A 21505-nucleotide genomic window follows, 5' to 3' on the forward strand; every position below is an offset into this window, starting at 1 on the left:
CTTTAAATGTGTTATTTCACTGTTTTCTGACCTCTGATTTCTGATAAGGATGTTGCTATTGATTACATATATATGTAAAATATATTTTAGTTGTTGATGGGTCTTTATTTATATGTGGTGCTGAGAATTGAACCCAGTACCTCAAACATGCTGGGCAAGTGCTCTACCACTGAGTTATGACCCTAGTCCTGCTATTAATCTTACTGAGAATCACTTATATGGAATGAGCTTTCTCCTTTCAATAAAGTTCTCTTGGACTGGGATTGTGGCTCAGGGGTAAAGCCTAGCATGTGTGAGGCACTGGGTTTCATTCTCAGCACCACATAAAAATAAATAAATAAAATTCAACCCCCAAAAAAGAAAGTTTTTAATATTCAGCTTTTAATAGTTTATCTGTGATGAACTTAAGTGTGTATCTTTTTTATTGTATCCATATTGGAGTTCATAAAGACTTTTTGGATATTTTCAGAGGTTATTCTAATATCCTCTCCCTTTGTCTCCTTCTGAGTACCCCATTATGTGTATGTTGGTATGCTTGATGGTATCATGTAGGTCTTTGAAACCTTGTTGAGTTTCTTCATTGTTGTTGTTTTTTTTTTTTTTTCATGAGATTTCTCAGACTAGATAATCTCAATTCATTTATCTCTAGCTTATTGATTTATTTTGCCAGTCAGATCTGCTGTTGACCCTCCTAGTGATTTTTTTTTTTTTTTAAAGTAGACTTGACTTTCTGGAGCAGATTTGGGTTTATAGGAAGATACCAGAGATATCCAGGAATCTCTTGCCCTCACATACACATTTTTCCTTGTTAACATCCTGTACCATAGGGCCATATTTTTTACAATCATAGAACTTGTGTTCATGCCTCACCACCAAAGTTTATGGTTTACATTAGGTTTCCCCCCTGTGTTGTACTTTTATGAGTTTGGACAAGTGTATAATGAATGACATGTGCACCACTATAGTGTCTCACAATATGATTTCACTGTCCTAAAAATTCTTCTGTGCCCTGCCTGATTCCCACCCCAGCTGCCGAGTCACTGCTGAGCCAAAGTGAGGGATGGGTATGGATAGAGAGGAAAAGGAGAGTAGAACAGTACCATAAACCCAGCTTGCTTTATTTATTTATTTATTCATTCATTCATTCCTTTTTACAAAAGTTCAAAAATTGTTAAATTTTTGGTTAATTTCTAGGGTTGATGAAGAAGTTGATTTTGATCATCTTTGTTAATGCTTTTCTTGTTTTTATGAAGGGGTATATTTACAATAGCCCTCTTTCTACCATTCCAGAAATGGCAAATTGACTCCTTTATCTTGATCATCCTTCTTTATCCCTTGTTATTTTACTTGAATCTACTATATCTGGTAATGATTCAGTCTTTTTATTTATTGTAATTATCATGGTTAGATTTAGGTTTATCATTCCTTTTTAGTTGCATGCATCCCTTTTATTTTTCATTACTGTTCTCATTTTTCCTTCCTTTTAAATTGTATTAAATTAAATTTTATTAAAAATTCTGGGGAATATTAAATTGTATTAAAAATTCTGGGGAATACAATTTAAATTGTATTCCCCAGAATTTTAAAAAATTTTATTGTTGTACCATTGTTGTGGTATTAGGGATTTAAAAAAATTTTTGTGTACTAGGCAAGTGCTCTGTCACAGAACTACATCACTATTGCTTTTTAAACTTCTCTTTTGAGATAGGGTCTTGCTAAATTGCTTAGGCAATCCTCAGCTTCCTGAGTCATTGGGATTACAGCTGTGTGACACCATACCCACTTGGCAAATGTCTGTTGTATATATTCAGTTTTTAACCTATAACCCTGTTATTGCTTAGCAGTTTCAGGAAATTCTTGTCTACTCTTTGTGTTTTTTATTTTTACATTTACAATCATGTCATCAGTAAATGTTAACAGCTTTATTTTTTTCCTTCCCAATCTTTATACCTTTTATTTCCTTTTTATTAAGATTTTTCAGTGTATCTTGTGAATTTCTAGTATATCTTTTGGTATGAGGGGGCAGTCTTGCCTTGCTGTTGTTCTTAATAAGAAAGCTAGTTTCTCATTGTTAAATAGGTTAATGGCAATTGTTTTGGTAGATGTTCTTTATCAAATATAAGAAGTTCCTTATTTGTAATTTATGGAGAGTTTTTATCATGAATGGGTGTTGGATATTGGCAAGTGATTTTTCTGCAACTATTGACATGAGCTTTTGATTCTTCTTTGAACAGTTTTATGAGTACATTGGTATAATTGGTTTTCACATGTTCAACCAGCCTTCCATCCTTGGAATAAATCTCACTTGGTTGTGGTATATAATTCTTTTTATAAATTGATTTTTTTTTCTTTTGGTGTTGTGGATTGAACCCACAGCACCCCCCCACACACACATTTTTTTAAAAAATTGGTGCATTATAGTTGTGCGTAATAATGGGATGTGTTGTTATATATTCATAGATGCATACAATGTAATATAATTTAGCCAATATCACTCTCCAGCAACTATCCACTCCACCCCTTCGTCCCTTTTCTCTACTGACCTTCCTTTGATTTTTTAGGAGATTCCCCCTACCTTGACCTTTCTTTTCTTTTTTCCTTCTCTAGTTTCTGCATGTGAGAGGCAGTATACAACACTGAATTTTCTGAGTTTGGCTTATTTCACTTTATATGATAGTCTCTAGTTCCATCCGTTAGGGTAAATACCGAGGAACCGTAGAGCTGGGTCATGCAGTGGTTCCATGCCTGGTCTTTTAAGGAAACTTTATACTGATTTCCATAGTGGTTATACTAATTTGCAGTCCCACCAACAGTGTAAAGTGTTCGTTTTTCTCTACATTCTCTCTAGCATTTATTATTTTGTATCCTTATGACTGCTATTCTGACTAGTGTGAAATGAAATCTCAGTGTAGTTTTGATTTGCATTTACCTAACTGCTAATGATGTTGAACCTTATTTCGTATATTTGTTGGCATTTGTATTTCTTATTTTGACAAGTGTCTGTTTAATCCATTTGCCCATTTATTTGACAATATTATTTGGATTTTGGGTATAAAGTTTTGGTGTAAGATTTTTTTTGATGTAAAGGCTTTATGTATATTTAACATATTAATTCTCCATCAGAAAAGTGGCTAGCAGAGATTTTCATCCAAATATGTAGTTCTCTTTTTACATTTCTAATTGTTTCCTTTGCTGGGCAGCAGCTTTTTAATTTGATGCTGTCTTATTTATTAATTCTTGGCATTATTTCATGAGATTTGGGGGTCCTATTAAGAAATTCATTGCCGATGCCTATAAGCTAGAATATTGACTCTGTTTTTTCCTTGGAGTTGCATAGTTTCCTGAACCCACAGCTCTTTTTTTTTTTTTTTTTTTTTTTTTTTTTTTTTTTTGATACTGGGTATTGAACTCAGGGGCACTCAACCACTGAGCCACATTCCCAGCCCTATTTTGTGTTTTATTTAGAGATACTGTCTCACTGAATTGCTTAGCAACTCCCTTTTGCTGTGGCTGGCTTTGAGCTCTCAATCCTTTTGCCTCAGCCTTCCGAGTCACTGGGGTAGATTACAAGCATGTACCACTGCACTCACCCACAGCCTTTTTTTTTTTATCATGTGCTGTACCACTAAGCTACGGCCCCCCAGCCCCTGATTTTATTGAGGATTTTGTTGTTGGATTCATGAGAGAAACTAACTGGTCTAATTGTCCTTTGTTGTAATGTCTGGCTTGGATATTAGGGTGATGCTTTCCTCAAAGGATAAGTTAGGAAGTGTTCCCTCTGCTTCTGTTTCTTCAAAGACATTAGAGAAATTGGTATTTCCTTATTAGATATTTGATGGAATTCACCAGTGAACAACTATCAAAATATGATGTTTTACTGTTAATTCACTGTATTTTTTATTTTATTTTTTTATTAGTTGCTCAAGACAATACAGTGATCTTGACATATCATACATTTGATTCAGATAGGGTATGATTCTCATTTTTCCACGTGTACAGATGGCAGGATCATATTGGTTATACATCCATGTGTATACATACAGCAATCCTAGTGTCAGTTGTATTCTGCTGCCCTCCCTGTCCCCCCCTCCCCACCCCTCCCATCACTATTCTCTACCCATTCTACTGTGACACTTATCTCTCTCTCTCTTTTTTTTCTTCCCTCCCCCTCACACTGTCCTATATGTATTTTGTGAACCCATGAGGGTCTCATTCCGTCTTCCGTGCAATTCCCCTTCTCCCTCCTTTTCCCTCCCTCCTCTTTTCCTTGTTTTGTGGTAATCTTCTCACGCTCTTCCTTCCTACTCTGTTTTGAGTCATCTCCCTTATATCAGAGAAGACATTCGGCATTTGTTTTTTAGGGATTGGCTAACTTCGCTTAGCATAATTTGCTCTAGAATTCACTGTCTTTAATATACATGTACAGGTCTATTCAGGTTATTTCTGCTTGTACGCATTTTGGTAGATTGGGACTTTTAAGGAATCAATCTAATCAAATTTGTAGACATAGTGCTGTGCATGATATTCCTTTTTTTTTTTTCTGTTACTGTCCATGGGATAATTAGTTTTGAGTCCTATTCCATTTCTGATGTGACTTCTCTCTTTTGTTAATGATTTCAAGTTTAATTCCATTTTAGTTTGAGAGTGTGCTGTGTGTGGTTTCTATTCTTTTAAATGATCTCTTTTTCTTTTTTATGTGATGCTGGGTAGCGAACCCAGGGCCTTATGCTTGTTAGTCAAGTGTTCTGTTCTACCATTGAACCATAGGTGAGCCCCAGCACATGGTCTTTTCTTGGTAAATGTTCTGTGTAAGCTTTTGAAGAATGTGTATTTTATTATCATTGGATGAGTAGTCTGTAAAATTTATTTCTCTTTCTAGTTTTCATTGTAAAATTCCCATTTGGTTCTTTTTAATAATTCTGTTTCTTTACTGAGAACATCTATGTTTTCACTTAAGAGTGTCCTTGCTTTTTGGAACATTGTCATAATAGCTTCCTTAAAGCCTGTTTTGGATAGTTCTATCACATGAGTCATTTGATGAGCACTCCCACTTCTGGTCAAAGAGAGCTGGCTTGAGACTTTTTTGTGTGTGCAGTTCTACTTTATTCAATTATTGTAACACCAGGCTGGAGTATAGGAGAGACAGAAAAAATTTCTACACGGATGTCACCAACAAATTTCCTTTCTGGTTCTAAGATACTTAATTATCCTATGTTTATCCACCTTTCAGAGCCTTCTTATAGAGATGCTGTACATATTTCAGTCCAGGTATCTGGTTATAGGTTTGGGGAAGGAGAGGGTGAAGTGTGCTTAATCCATCTTGTCCAGAAGTCCAAGTCCTCCCTTTGTTATAAAATAGGTTATGTGATCCTTTTTGTAAGTCAGTTTTTAATGGCATAATATTGTGTTATTTCCTATTTGCAGAAATCCCAGAGTGAGGAAATAACTAGCACAACTGACGGTGTGTATACAGGTGGGACTGAAGTGACTGCAGCGTTTTTCTGTAAATCTGAAGAACCTGATTCTGTTGCCAAACCTATTAGTTCATCATCTGTTTCCTCCGGAACTGTGGACAAACCTGTAGATTTGTCTACTAGAAAGGAAAGTGATACAGAATCTACAAGTCAAGGTAAAACTTGATATGTGTCTATAATCATGTATTACGTAAAAGTTACACCTATATATTTGAGAAGATAGACTTAGAAGTTTAAAGGGGCATAAGATATCAGTAATACTAAGAAGGAAAATATTGCTTTCCCAACAATGAACATAAGTATGTATCTTTATTGTTAGACCTCTGATTATAGGGACATTGTGACCTGTTTGCCTGAACATAAAAAATAATAGTTTACTTACATGGTGATTTTCTTTGTGATAATATTTTTATTTTAATATTGCTTGATAGTTAGTATTGCTCAAGCTTACCCAGAGTATTTTAGTTATACATGAATTGTAGATATAACAGGGGCTTAAATTTTTTATGATTCTACTTAAATATCTCTATTTTTTTTAAGCTGATCTTGATTTTTTTATATTTGTTTTTTTAGTTTTTTTTAGGTGGACACAATATTTTATATTTATGTGGTGCTGAGAATCGAACCCAGTGCCTCACGCATGCTAGGCGAGTGCGCTACCACTTGAGCCACATCCCCAGCCCCAAATAGCTCTATTTTTATAAACCTCAAAGCTTGGTAAATTATTTAATTATAGTAACTAATGTTTGGTATTGCTTTCTTCCTGTTTTTCCATTTTTATTATTTATTTTTTTGAGGTGGAGGAAGTGTTTCTGAAAATTGTATTGCTTTATATGTGGTGCATAATTTTTCCCCCCCTAAAAGGAGTTCTAAATAAGTCACAAATATTACATTTATTGGCACTTTAGAGTTTTACTATGTATTTTTCTGTGGTAGAATAGGAAGGTAAATTTACACCTAAAACCTCTGTATTTTCAGATGAGTGAGTAAGGTATAGTGATTCAGAGATAATATAGAATTCAGATGCCCCCAAGCTTCTGATGATCAAATGTAAATGTGAACTTTTTTTATAATACAGAACACAAAACATTTTTTGTACAGATGTTTCCTAAAATCCTGCCCTTGATCGCTTGTTTTAGCAACCTTTTGTAAAAAGACTTCGCAAAGCAGAAATTGTATCATTATGTTATCTAGCTTAAAATAAATAGATCACCACCTCATTAATTTTGGGGGTAGAGGTTGGTACCAGGGATTGAACTCAGGGGCACTTAACCACTGAGCCACATCCCCAGCCCTATTTTTCATTTTAGAGACAGGGTCTCACTGAGTTGCTGTATCACCTGTAAACTTAATATTACCGAAGAAGCTCAAAATTGGATGTATAGTTTTCCAAAATGTACAATTTACCAAAATATAGAAGCTAAACCCCTTTATCGTTGGTAAGTCCTACTATTCTTTTCATGTTTATACATCTTAACTGAAATAGTAAAATGTTCTTTTTCTTTTGTCAGTGGAAAGTAAAACAGTTTCATTTGGATTTGGAGGTGGTACAGGACTGTCATTTGCAGATTTGGCTTCTAGTAATTCTGGGGATTTTGCTTTTGGTCCTAAAGGTAAGATCAGGACGTGATTTTAATCATCATGTTACAGAAGCACAACTAAAAGAACCAGTCCTTTTTGTTAGTGTTGTAACTAAAGTAACACTTCCCCATTTGTTTAGTGTTCTCATAATGAAGGGTTTCTAGGTTTAATTTTTTTTTTTAATTTATGGTAATGGAGATTGAACCTGGGGCTACTCTACCACTGAGTCTACATCACCCACCCACCCCCACCCTTTTTAAAATTTTTATTTTGAGGCAGAGTCTCACTAAGTTGCCAAAGCTGTTCTTATACCTTTGATCCTCCTGCCTCAGCATTCCCAGTCATGGGATTATATATCTGCATGACCACACTCCACTTACATTTCCTTATATAACCATAAGAATTTTAAAATTTTGTATAAGGTGTTCTAATGGTCTTCCCTATACTAAAATGCAGAACTATTTTTGGTTTTGGAATAATTCTGATTTTGGTAATGTTATTCTTTTAACTATATGTACTTTTAGATTTGATTTGTTGATGTTTCAACAAATCCCCCCTACTCCCTCCCACCCCTTAAGGTGCTAGAGCCCCACACATGGTAGGCAAGCACTCTCCCACTAAGTCCTATCTCCCTCCCTAAATCTGCATTTTTTAAGGAGATGATTTGGATTTCAGTATTAGGGTTGTGCTAATTTATGCTGCTAAAATAAGTATAAATGATGTGCTTTCTCATCTTTATCAGTTATGTTTCTACTTTTAATCCCTTTTGGTAACATTTCTATAAAATAGTACACTTGTAAAAGTGATTTCATCATTGTATCAAGTTAATTAGCATAAGGCAGTTCATTTTATTTTCTCATTCTTAGTGTCTTTCATATCTGTGGTTATAGCACTATCTAAATTGTTCTTGTATAGATATTTGATTTGTGGAATAAATTTTATTGAAGGCATATGCTTAAATGATTAATGCAATTCAAATGACTAATATTCCCACATATTTATACTTTGTTCACAACTTCTGCTTCTTTTAGGAAGAGTAAACTACTTTGGGATATGATGATACATTAGAATTTATGGCTTCCCTGATAACAAGTTTCTTTATTTTTGTTTTAACCAAACAGCCTAAAGTTAAAGGCTTAGCAAATATAGCAAGATAGTGGGTGCAGTTATCTGCAAACAAATGCCAAAAGAAAATTGTTGTGTTTACTGCTTATTACTCAATATAACCAAGTACACAACTGTACACTAACTTGTAAATTAGGAAAAACACCAGGAGGGAGCCTTGTGTAAATAAGCCTTACCTACCACGGTTTCTCCTCACCATCACTTCTCCTTTTTAGTGAGATCATTCACCAATCTCCTCTCTTTCCTTCCCTCCCCCTTCCCCTTCTCCTTTGCTTTTTTTTTTCTTCTGTATTGAATGCTTGTTTTAATTTAGGATGTACTTGTTATAATAATTGAAAGTATAAATTCCCTGCAGTTTTGCCTGTGAATCGAACTTGCCAGAATATTTTAAACTTTTTTTTTTGGGAAAAGGGAGATGATGCGTTACCACTTTACCCAGGGATGCTTTACCCCTGAGCTCCGTCCCTAGCCTCCCCCCCCCTTTCTTTCTTAATTTTAAAACAGGATCTCACTAAATTACTTAGGGCTTCACCAGATTGTGGAGATTGGCTTGGAAGTTGCAGTCCTCTTACCTCAACATCTCAAACTGCTGGGATTACAGGCGTGTGCTACCTGCCTGGCTTATTTTAAACATTTTAAATAGATGTGTCCTATTGTTGGAAATGATAATGTTGCATTGATAATCTAAGAGTCGGATTTTAAAAATCTTTAAAAAGTAGATTACACAGTTTACATATCCTAATTTATTCCTCAGATAAAAATTTCCAGTGGGCAAATACTGGAGCAACTGTGTTTGGAACACAATCAACCAGTAAAGCTGGTGAAGATGAAGATGGTAGTGATGAAGAAGTAGTTCATAATGAAGATATTCATTTTGAACCAATAGTGTCATTACCAGAGGTAAATGTCAGGGAATGAAAATTTTACTAATAAGTTAATTTTCATATTAAGCTTAAAAAATTACCCTGGATTGATTTGTAGGACTATTGCTGTTTATATTTCCTTCAGGATACTTATTATGTGAAATAGTAGCTCTATTTGTTCGATATCAGTTTTTGTTTTTGGTACTGGGGGTTTAACCAAGGAATGCTTTGCCATTAAGCTACATCCTCAGCCCTTTTTTTTTTTTGAAACAGGGTCTCGCTAAGTTGCTTGGTTCTCACTAAATTGCCAGGGCTGGCCTTGAACTTGGAATCCTTTTGCCTCAGCCTCTTGAGTCACTGGGATTACAGGCATGCACCACCATGCCTGGTTTAGGCATTCAGCTTTTAAGCATATTTTTGTTTTTTTCCTTGTTTTTCAGTTTTTGCAGTGCTGGGGGTTGAATCCAAGGACCTCAAACATGCTACACAGTGCTCTATTACAGATCTATACTGAATCCTCTTTTTTTAAGTTTGTATATAAATTTTGCTTTGTAATTAGTATATGCAGTTGTTGAGAAGAAATATTTTTTTTTCATATGTTATTAGAATATCATGTTTGTTTTCATACTGAATTTTGGGGACAAAATAATTTTCTTACTTGCTAACATCATTTTAGTAAAAAGTAACCTTCACAGTTTTGGACAAGAATGTTGTTTTAGGAAAATTATTTTGTCATTTTCTTAACCTCAGTCAGTAGTTAATATTTCTTTTCTGTAACTTAACCTATAAAGGAAAAAAATTTTAATGTCCTTACAAAGAAAATATGTTAAAAGAATTTGGATTTTTGGAATTATAAGCATCAGCTTATAGATAATTTCATCTTTTTTAATAGGTAGAAGTAAAATCTGGAGAAGAAGATGAAGAAATTTTGTTTAAAGAGAGAGCTAAACTTTATAGGTGGGATAGAGATGTCAGTCAGTGGAAGGAGCGGGGTGTTGGAGATATAAAGATTCTTTGGCATACAATGAAGAATTACTATCGGATCCTAATGAGAAGAGACCAGGTGTTTAAAGTGTGTGCAAACCATGTTATCACCAAAACAATGGAATTAAAACCCCTAAATGTTTCAAATAATGCTTTAGTTTGGACTGCTTCAGATTATGCTGGTGAGTTTCTAACTTTAAATGTAAATATTCTTTCTTGTTTTTTCCTTTTTGGACTTTTCTAAAATCCATAACAAACGTAAAACAATTTATAAGTTATGCGAATACCCTTGTAACTTTTTTTCCTAATAGATGGAGAAGCAAAAGTGGAGCAACTTGCAGTGAGATTTAAAACAAAAGAAATGGCTGAGTCTTTTAAGAAAAAATTTGAAGAATGTCAGCAAAATTTATTGAAACTCCAGAAAGGACAGGTGTCTCTGGCAGCAGAGTTATCAAAGGAGACAAATCCTGTGGTATTTTTTGATGTTTGTGCGGATGGTGAACCTCTGGGACGTATAACCATGGAATTATTTTCAAACATTGTTCCTCAAACTGCTGAGAACTTCAGAGCACTGTGCACTGGAGAGAAGGGCTTTGGTTTTAAGAACTCCATTTTTCACAGAGTAATTCCAGATTTCGTTTGCCAAGTAAGTATTAACTACCTATCATAATTGAAATAAAAAACAGTACACACCACATAACTTGGGAAGTTTGCATTTTTCTTCTTGACCTCATTGTGTAGTTTTTTTTTTTAATATTTTTTTCTTCATTGTAAATGGACACAATACCTTTATTTTTTATTTTTTTGTGGTGCTGAGGATCGAACCCAGTGCCTCAGATGTGTGAGGTGAGCACTTTACCACTGAGCTACAACCCCAGTTCCATCTTGTAGGTTTCTTAAGCTTTCCCAAATAACAGTTGTCATCACCACTGACTCCCTAACTCTGCCCAGAACTTTCAAACTTAAATTTTTAACACTTGAACTGTGCTGGAAACAGGGTAGAGAAGAGAACTTTTCATTTTTTAATCTTCATTCAAAAATAAATATTTCTTAAGTTTCAAGATGCATTCTTAAGGAAACTGGATGGTCAGGATTTATCCTGCAGTGACAACTTCTGTGTATATTTAATGTTTTACTCAGGATTCCTTTTAATTGAAATCTTTTTTTCAGGGGGGAGATATCACCAAACATGATGGAACAGGAGGACAGTCCATTTATGGAGATAAATTTGAAGATGAAAACTTTAATGTGAAACATACCGGTCCTGGCTTACTCTCTATGGCCAATCGAGGCCGGGATACTAATAATTCTCAATTTTTTATAACATTGAAAAAAGCAGAACATTTGGACTTTAAGCATGTAGTATTTGGGTTTGTTAGGGATGGCATGGATACTGTGAAAAAGATTGAATCATTTGGTTCTCCCAAAGGATCTGTTAGTCGAAGAATTAGTATCATAGAATGTGGACAGATATAAAATCATTGTTTTTCATAGTAAATTTTAATCTGTATAAGCAGTCTAATTGAAGCTTAGCTGTTACAGACAATATGGTAATTATGTTCAGCTTTTGAAAATGAACGTTTCCAATGTGTAAATGTAAAATTGCAGCTTATAGCTGTTGTCACTTTTTAATGTGTTATAATTGACCTTGCATGGTGTGAAATAAAAGTTTAAACACTGGTGTATTTCAGGTGTACTTGTGTTTATGTACTCCTGATATCTGTATTAAAATGGAATAATAATTAATCTTGTTATAAGCAATAGACCTTTGCAGACTATTGAAGGAATATGATATATGCAGCTTAATTTTAGTTCCTTTAGAGAGATATTTGGACTTTTTGCATGGATATATTTACCATTTGAATAAAGGGACCACAACTTGGATAATTTAATTTTAGATCTGAATTATATTTGGTAATCTTAACTATTGGTGAGTTCCCTTGTGCATAGAGATTCGTTTATGAATGGATAGAGCCACAGAAGATATTTAACCAAAGTGCTCTTCAATAATCTTTACACCTCCTGTATAGTTACAAATTAAATTTTAGAGCACCCTCTTTTCTTAAAATCTGTAGCTTCCTGTGCCCTTTCAAAGGTATTGATTTTACATTTGAAACAAGTTGACTATTAGTTTTTTTTTTTTTTTTTTTAACTTTTCTGTCATCTGTCTCTACTACCTCAGAAACTTCAGCTTGGTCCTGATGATAGAATTGAATTTTTTCTTGCCACTATTGTGATAAAGTATGAATATTTTCAAAAGGTCTATACGATGTTATTTGGTTAAAGATTTGCTTTATACTAGATTGTTGCAGTACCTTTTTCTGATGAATTTTGTAGCAGAAATAAAGTGACAATTGATAATAGCCATGACATTTTAAACATTCATTACTTGTGCATCTGTTCATTTTAGTACTAGATGTAAGGAGGACAAGTAAAGAAAGATCTGTACTATAAACTGCCACATAATTTTCACAAGTTTGATACACAACAGATTTGGGGGGAGATGTTTTGTGTCAAAAGGAAGTGTAACCAAACTGCTGAAAAAAAAAAAAAAGATGTTCTTACTGGCTTACTTAATGTAGAACTGCAAAGAATTTTATTATAGCACAAATTTTTTTATATTGCAATCATGGATATTGACTCCCTTCTATACTTCCATGTTTTTTTCAGTGAAAATACCTCATTTTGTTTAGTGAGGAAAGACAGGTTTACTCCCTATTGTTTGGTGATTTAGAAATAAGTTATCCTGCAGTGAATACCTGTGAAACCTTCTGTCAGAGATGAGGGCAGGGATGTGCTGTGTGGTTTGTGAACACCAGCATTTACATCACTAAATTTTCTTGGTCACAAAGCCAGATACCTAAAATCAACCTCCAGATTTATTAGTTGAATTACTGGAACTTTCAAGGGAACCATAGACTACATACATGTATGTACATTTAATATTTAGAATTGGTTTCTTTGGAAACCTATGTAATATAAATTGATGTAAAAAGTGTATTGTAATTTTTTCAGCTAAGACAGTTAATGCTGTCATGATTTCAGAATAAATTCTAAGTAAATACAAGTTATTTTAAAGAGAGTTTTTATCGATTTTCATCCTGTCCTAAAGCATTAAAGTTATAATTAAAAGCTTTAAGGATTTTGACCAAAAACTTGACAGAGTGATATGTAAACTGAGTTTTCCAGTATTGGTATTCCAGAGATACTTAAAAGTGGCTTCAGGCATTTATAAGAACATCTTTGTGTTATAATTCAGGAAAGAACTTTGTGGTTTCTATTAAACACTAATAGGGTATTAAGCCTATAATGTGTATTTTTTTCAAACTTGCTGGATTTTATATTGTCTCATTAAAATCTGCTTAAAGATAGAATAAAGTAATTCATTATGCATTTTAAGCAATACTTTATGGCAAAATTGAGTATTGGTTTATTTAGATAAGAACTAAAAAATACTTTGCTAAAGTATTGCTGTTATAAAATCTTGGCATTTGAGAACTTTAATCCGGAGTATTTAGTTGTTAGTTCAGAAATGTAGTTGACAATCGGTTTATAAAAGGGGTTACACTAGTAAAATTGTTTCAACGAGGCCTGGCCCGGTGGCGCAGGCCTGTAATCCGAGGGCTCCGAAGGCTGAGGCAGGATTACAAATTCAAAGCCAGCCTCAGCATAAACCAGGCCCTACGCAACTCAGTGAGACCCTGTCTCTAATAAAAATACAAAGTAGGGCTTGGGGTGTGGCTCAATAGTTGAGTGCCCTTGAGTTCAATTCCCTGTACCCCTCCAAAAATTCAGTGTTAAAAACAACTGTCGGCCTCAGTCAGTCTCGATTAAATAACGTTTCTTAGGTTGATGTATCATTGAGCACCCGTGACATGCACACTGTTGAGGTACTGGGGAGAGCTGGTTTTGTTTGGTGTTTTAAAGTAGTACAGGTTTTCCTGGAGTTTACATTCTTTGTGTTATACCACAAGCAGAACACAGGGAAAGCAGAGGTCTCTGTGTAGCGTTCTACTATATTCTTGATAATTTTCTTTTGTATGACAGCAAAAGCCAGTTCCTATGAAAAGGCAGGTGTTACTTGTGGGTGCAGACGCTCACCAAACGTGCTTAGGGGCCAGGGGCCTCTGCAGTTGTGTTCCAAGCCTCTAGCACTGAGGCCTGGGTATGGTGCCCAGAGCCTGGACGACTCGCAAGGGCAGGTACAGCGCTACCTATTGCTCATCAACTTCACCGTAGAAAATCAAACATTTGTAACGTGAGGACAACTCGGCGAGGTCCAGCCTCTTGCAGGGCCAAAGTGCCTCAAGACACCCGTGGGACACAAACCCCACCTTTCAGCCCCGTGTCGTCCTGCACCCGACTGCCTAGCGTGCCCCGGGGGCGGGGCTCGTGCGTCAGGACGCACGTGCGGTGCGCGAGCCCCGCCCCCGAGCTGGGCCACAGGTTTGAGCGCGTTTCCCGGGAGACCGCCGAGATCGTGGCGCGCCATGGAGCCCCGGGTCGTGAAGCCACCAGGGCAGGATTTTATAGTGGAGCGTCTCAAAAGTCGGTACGGTCTCGGGGGCATCTGCTCCGGACAGGTGAGGGCGCCTTCCCTTCGGTCGTTCCGCTGCTGTGAAGCCGCAGCCCAGCTCCGCTGGTGATTCGCCGGGGCGCGGGCCCCTCCGCGGGCAGGCCCGGAGGGCTCCGAGGTGCTCTGCGCCCGCGCGCGGACCTGACGAAAGTCAGCCAGACCCGGGCTGGCGCCAGCCACACAGGAAAGAAGCTTTCCCTCAAACAACGCCACCCGGAGCTTTTTGCAAGGTTCATGTTCTACAAAGCGTGACATAGCACCGTAGAAAGTGTCGTTGAACTTCTGTTTGCAGTGACGTGGGGGAAGCAGGGGTGAACTATTAAATTGGAGCGGGGGTGGTACCAGGGATTGAACTAAGGGGCATTAAGCACTGAGCCAGGTCCACAGCCCTGTCTTGCATTTTATCTAGAGACAGGGTCTCACTGAGTCGCTTAACGACTCGCTTTTGCTGAAGCTGGCTTTGAACTCGAGATCCTCCTGCCTCCGCGCCTGGCAACAATTTAATTTTGAAAAAAGACTTATTATTATGAAGTATTTTCAAACTTATAAAAATTAAAATTGCAAGAGTGGTGCGAAGAATTCTTGTAGCCTTCATTTGAATTCACCTGTTAACATTTTGCCACATTTGCTTTACCATTCTCTCTTCTATACCTCCTCACATACACATTTTCCCGCAGGAGCGATTTGAGAGTAATTTGGTTGTATCATGTTCCTTTGCTCCTAAATAAATTTTTTCTTCCTGTGCATGAGGACATTTTTTAAAATAACCCATATAGTATTTTCAGAAAACTTAGCATTTCTACAACAATACTGTGTAATCTGTAGTTCATATTCAAATTTTACTTTACCAATTCTGTTCTTGGCAGAAGTTTTTCTCCCCTGGTACAGAGCCAGTCTAAGAATGAACATGGCATTTGGTTGTTTCTGTTACCTTTCACAGGGAACAGGTTCCCAGTTTTTGCTTTTCTTAACATTGATGCTTTTGAAAAGACCATTGCTTATTAGAATGTCCCACAATTTTGGATGTGTCTGATGTATCCCTCCTGGTTAGATTCCCATTATACATTCCCAGCAGGAATAGGACATAATTGATGTGTGGGCTGCTTAGATGAATCAAGGGGTACATTATGGTGGTTTGTCCCGTTGATGATGTTAACTTGAATCATTTGGTTAGGATAGTGTCTTCTAGATTTCTCCACTTTAACCTTTATAATTTTTACCTTTATAATTAAACATAATTTGTGGGGAAATATATATGGTTTTTTTTCTTTCTTTTTCTTTTTTGTTGTTTTGGTACTGGAGATTGAACCTTGGGGTGCTTTACCACTGAGCCACATCCCAGCCCTTTTTATTTCTTATTTTGAGACAGTCTCACTAAGTTGCTTATGGCCTCATGAAATTGCTAATGCTGGCCTTGAAATTGTGATCCACCTGAGTCTTCTGAATTACTGGTATGTGCCACTGCGTTTGGCTGTGGGGAAATATTTTAAGACAGTAAATTGATTATTAGTATACAAATTAAGCATATCTTTTTTCTTTTTTTTTTTAGTATGATTTTTCAAATTTTGATCAGGCTAAATATAAGACAAGATCTATAACTTCCCCAGGTAAGCTAATAAAATATTTTGCATATTTTTAGTTTTTAACAAATTCAATTTGAGAGACTTTTTAAAAAATATTGTTTAGATTTGTAGTTAGTGCTAGATATCTTGTGATACCAAGATTTATTTTTTTCAATACCTCTGGTAATGAACTAATAGTAACCATAATTGCGGGGAAGGAGGTGGTAAATGTTTAAGGTGTCTTTAAAATTCAAATGTTTTGTTTTTAATTTTTTTTTTTTTAGTATAATATGTTTATCATTGAAGATGTTAAGAATTAATCGGACTATGTTAGAAAAAGAAAACTAATAGCTACTTTTTAGTTATAAACTTTTCTGAGTTGTTAGGATAGTAATTTAATAATCACTGTAGGAGGTATGTATCAAATAAATATACTTGGAAAAAATAATTATACTATGGGATTGAGTTGGTTGTAATAGTCTGAGATGTTAAGTCCGTTTGATGTATTCTAATGTTTCTCAGTTGATTGGGGGGCGGAGTTCTGAAATTTATCTGTTGGTAAATTAAGGTATTGAAGTCATCCACTATTATTGTATTGAGGCTGGTTTGAGGCTGGTCTCTCCCTATAAGTCCTGCAATTTGTTTTATAAAATTAGGTTCTATGACATTGGTACATCTGTATTTACAACGATTATATCATCTTGATGGATTATTCCTTTTATCAGAGTATAGGACCTTCTTTGTCTCTTATGACTGATTTGAGGTCAGTTTTGTTGGATGTAAGCCTGACTACTCTTGCTTGCTTTAGGATTCCATTTGATGGGAATTACATTCTCCATCCTTTCATCTTCAGTTTATGCATGTCTTTGGTAGTGAAGTGGATTTCTTGCAATAGTAACTGAATGGGCCCCACTTTTTAATCCTATCAGCTAGTCTGTGTCTTTTTTTTTTTTAAGATGGACACAATATCTTTATTTATTTTATTTATCTTATGTGGTGCTGAGGATCGAACCCAGTGCCTCACATGTCCAAGGCAAGTGCTGTACCGCTGAGCTGAGCTACAATCCCAGTCCCTAGTCTGTGTCTTTTAATCAGATAATTCACATCATTTACATTAATAGTTATATTGAAACTGTATTGAAAGAAATATACTAGTTTCTTTCATTTGTTTTCTTTGGTTGAAATTTTTGTGTTCATTTCTTTCTTATTTATCTTAAGAGTTTTTGTTGATTTACTGATATAATCATATTTGATTTTTGCATATCCCTCTTTTGTTTAGCCTTTCTAGTGAGATCTGTTTTTTCCTATTTTGTGGTTGTGTTTTCTGGTTCTTCATCTGAGTGTAGTATTCTGTATTGCTGGTTTAGTAGTCATGAATTCTTTTAGTTCATGCTTTGCTTATCTTTTTTTTTTTTTTAATTCTGAAAGATTCTGAAAGATAAATGCTGGATGTAGTAATTTACCTTGGCAGTTATTTTCTTCCAGGTCTTGAAATGTATCAGTCCATGCCCTCCTGGCCTTTAGTTTTTGTTGAGAAATCTGCTATTGTTCTGATGAGTGCATTGCCTTTATAAATTATTTAGTGCTTTTCTCTTGCAGCTTTTAATAGTCTTTTTTTGTTCTGTATTTTTTGGCATTTTAACTATAATATTCATGGAGAAGTTCTTTTCTGGTCATGTCTATTGGCATTTCATATCATTTCAAGATTTGGGAAATTTTCTGCTGTTATTTCAGTAAGTGAGTTTTGTATGCCTTTTGCTCGTATCTCTACTCCTTCCTCTAGAACTATGCGTCTTAAGTTTGATCTTTTATGTTGTTCCAGAGCTTTTGTGTGAACATACTGTTCTGTAGTTTCTTGGTACCCTTTCCTTATTACTGTGTGAATGTTCTAGTTCATGTACCTTGTCTTCAAGGTCTGAAATTTTGTCTTCTGCTTGGTTTAGTCTATTGGTGAGACTTGGAACTGGGGTTTTTATTTTGATTTAGTGAAAATTTTATTTCCAAGATTGCAGTTTGTTTCTTTCCCAGAATCTCTCTTTATTAAATTGCTCTTTCATATTGCATTGTCTTCTTTAATTCATTCAGCTGCTTATTTGTGTCTTCGTTTAATTCATTTGATCATTTAAAAATATTTTTAGTTTTAGAAGGACACAATACCTTTATTTTATTTATTTATTTTTATGTGGTGCTGAGGATCGAACCCAGTGCCTCACATGTGCAAGGCAAGCGCTCTACCACTGAGCTACAACCCCAGCCCTCATTTGATCATTTTAATGATCAGGTTTTAAACTTCTTTGTTCCAGCATTTCATCTACATTTATACTTACAGATTCGGTTCCTGGGGAGTTAAGAACTTGTTTCTGTGTTGAGACTTGGATGTGTTGGGCTGGTGATCTGATCTCTTTCACTATTATGTGAGGGTCTTCTTAGCGAGAAATCATCTTTCTACGTTGTGGCCTGTGTAGTGTTGAGATTCATTCCAAGTGGAGTTTACATTGTAGTTTCCCTGCAGCTCTTTAGACTGTGTTTGGTGGAGTTTGAGTACTTTGTCAGAACTTGAGGGATTCATTTATTTTGTAGGCCTTCTGTGAGTGGAGTCCCACTGCTAGTTCAGGCAAGTATGATATAATCAGTGGAGTATAAAAAGCATACTTTCCACGGCTGTTTCTCTAGCATTTGTTAGCACAGTACAATATAAGAGGGCTTGCATGTGGCCCCTTATTGGGGCATGCTCACAACAGTTGTGTTTATTCGTCTGTTGTTGCTAAGGGAGTGTAATAGTCTTCAGCCCACTCCTGTCATCTTGCATACTTACGGCCAGGTTGTCTGCTGGGTGTTTTCCTCTAACCTCTTTTTTAAGTTGAGGTATCCATCAAAGTTTGAGCAAGACCCAGTCCTGGATAGACAAAGGTACAGTTTCTCTCAACTAGGTCAGAATTAAAAGTTCAGTGTCAAAGCCATCTATCCAGTATGTTCAAGGTGCTTAGTTTATTCCATAGCACTGATTTGAGAGGAGAAAATGACCACCAGTAACAGTAGACAACTTGAAAGCAAACCATATATTAACATAAAATAAAAATGTATTTTAAAAAGAACCTCTACAACCCCGATAACCAGAGAGAAGTAAGGGGAACTCATAATATAGAATAGTTTAAAAATTAGACATCAAAGAAAGTAGAATTAATACTGAAATAGAATAGCCAGGCACATTGGCTCACAGCTATACCCAGCTACTCTGGAGGCTGAGGCAGGACTAATACAAGTTTGAGGTTAGCCTAGGTATTTAATGATACCCTGACTTAAGAGTAAAAAAAAAAAAAAAAGTCTTGGTTGTCTGGTGTCTGGGTTGTAGCTCAGTGGTAGAGCAACCCTGGGTTCAATTATCAGTACTGTGCAAATAAATAAATAAATAAATACTTTTTTTTTTTTTTTAAAGAGAGAGAGAGAATCTTTTTTTTTTTTTAAAGAGAGAGTGAGAGAGGAGAGAGAGAGAGAGTCTTAATATTTATTTTTTAGTTTTCAGCAGACACAACATCTTTGTTTGTATGTGATGCTGAGGATCGAACCCCGGGCCGCACGCATACCAGGCAAGCGCGCTACCACTTGAGCCACATCCCCAGCCCAATAAATAAATACTGAATAAAAATTTAAAAGGAGGAAACAGAAGAAGAAAAATGAAAAGAAAAGGGAATAAAAATGAGAAAGGAGAGACAAAAAGCAAAAATCCAATTAAATAATTAAAATGATTAACAAAATTGGATAAAAGTATTTAAAAAGTGAAGGAAACAAAAACAACAAAGAACAAGATGAAACTTGCTCCTTCCTAAGATATTTTAGATGGAGACACTCTTTCCAAGACCTTGAATTTTTGTCATTTCCCAGATATGGGGACATTGTGGGTGCTGGTGGCAATATGATGTATTCCTTCTCAGTTCCAGCTTAGGCCAAACCAGTAGGGCAGTGTGTAGACTGAGCTCAGCCTCTCCTTGCCCACCAGCCTGAGCTAAGGCAAAGTTATCTGCAGCAAGGCTAAGTTCACTCCCATGGTCTCTGATTTTTGCACCAGGAATGGGGGTGCGATGACAGTAAGAGCCATCTACCAGCCTGTCTCAGCCTCCATGCCTGTGAACCAATCTGGTTTGCTCACCCTTGGTCCCAAGATCTTCAGTCAGTGCACTTGGGTGTGTGGCAAATGTCCAAACTGTAGTGCTATGTTTTCTGCCTCTGAGTGTGGAAGAAGCCACTAAATCAATGGGATCTGCACTGGGGTGGGGAGCCTCCTTGAATGAAGAGATTTACCAGTTTAAACCACTGTGCTCCTGAACCCAGCCTTCTTGTAAATCCACACACAACTACTGACTCTTTTTCACAGAGGTCCAACCATGCATTTTAAGTAGAAGTGTCTTCTGTTTCCCATTGCCTAGAGTCCTCAGCAGTCATTTCCCTGAGCCCAAACTGACTCTCACTGGACACCTGCTGGAATAGAGAAAAGAGGAAATTGGGTCTGGGGGATATAAAAAATGCAGGGGTTTCTGATCTCCCGAGCAGTAAACTCAGACAGTGGGACCCATCTGAAGATGGCTCCTCATTGTGGCATTGATGGATCTCCTGCAAAGTACAGGGAATCTTTTTTCTCTTGCTAGCTTTTTGTATAGATCCTAGGTCTCTTTTTATTCTAAAACACAGTATTTTGGGGTTTCACCTGATCACTGGCTCTCTGTAGTGGCACTCCATTGCTTTTCTGTGGCCCCTACTCAACATGCAGCTGCACACCTTTCATTTTGGTTCAGTCTCATCGAGCAGTAGGGGACCCTGAGTGCCTCTAATGTGCCATCTTCAGGAGTGCCTTGATTCCAATTATCTATGAAGCTTGCATAAGAAAGCATTTGGTGGATGGAGTCTTATTTTAGGAGGCTAGGATTAGATAATCAGTATATCTTTTATATTGACAGATGATTTGGATATCTACTCCTCTGGAGATAAAGTCGGTTCCTTGAAATGTTATTCTGATGAAAGAAAACATGGTACAACATCTTTTTGCGGTTCATTCAAGCACTTAAATGTGAATTGGTAAAGTATTCAGAATTCTGTTATTTTTCACTCAGTACTTCAAGGAATTTGAGAAAGGGAAAAGGGCAGATTGTTCATGTGTTTATTCTTCCTTGGGGGGAATGAACAAGCAGTCTGAGGCCTGCTGAATAGTTGAAGAGACTAATTTATTAATTTTTACTGAGAATTTCTTATTAAAGCATAGACACCTGATGTTTAGTGTCATAATGGAAAGTAAATTATTTGCCTAATTTAAAAGATAAAAAATTACTTATGTGTGTATTCATCCAG

General features: G+C 36.1%; 2 protein-coding genes across 15 annotated transcripts in view; both read left to right on the top strand.

Moving 5' to 3' along the window:
• The window catches only part of LOC308633047 (E3 SUMO-protein ligase RanBP2), a 64874-nt gene extending 52960 nt beyond the window's left edge, over positions 1-11914 (top strand). For all 7 annotated transcript variants that reach the window (XM_081265495.1, XM_081265496.1, XM_081265492.1 and 4 more), the window contains 6 exons: positions 5425-5629; positions 6986-7087; positions 8935-9080; positions 9936-10209; positions 10339-10673; positions 11198-11914. In XM_081265495.1, coding sequence (XP_081121621.1) covers positions 5425-5629; positions 6986-7087; positions 8935-9080; positions 9936-10209; positions 10339-10673; positions 11198-11503 — 1368 coding nt within the window. In that variant the 3' untranslated portion in view covers positions 11504-11914. The remainder of the gene's footprint in view (positions 1-5424; positions 5630-6985; positions 7088-8934; positions 9081-9935; positions 10210-10338; positions 10674-11197) is intronic.
• A 2562-nt stretch (positions 11915-14476) lies between these two features.
• Positions 14477-21505, top strand: part of CCDC138 (coiled-coil domain containing 138) — a 60714-nt gene continuing 53685 nt past the window's right edge. For 5 of the 8 annotated variants that reach the window (XM_081264967.1, XM_081264970.1, XM_081264969.1 and 2 more), the window contains exons 1-3: positions 14477-14610; positions 16153-16210; positions 21118-21235. In XM_081264967.1, coding sequence (XP_081121093.1) covers positions 14518-14610; positions 16153-16210; positions 21118-21235 — 269 coding nt within the window. In that variant the 5' untranslated portion in view covers positions 14477-14517. The remainder of the gene's footprint in view (positions 14611-16152; positions 16211-21117; positions 21236-21505) is intronic. The other 3 variants (XM_081264968.1, XM_081264971.1, XM_081264973.1) reach the window with 3 other exon arrangements.

The sequence above is a fragment of the Spermophilus citellus genome, assembly GCF_964194105.1.
Source record: "Spermophilus citellus genome assembly, chromosome: 13".
NCBI lineage: Eukaryota > Metazoa > Chordata > Mammalia > Rodentia > Sciuridae > Spermophilus > Spermophilus citellus.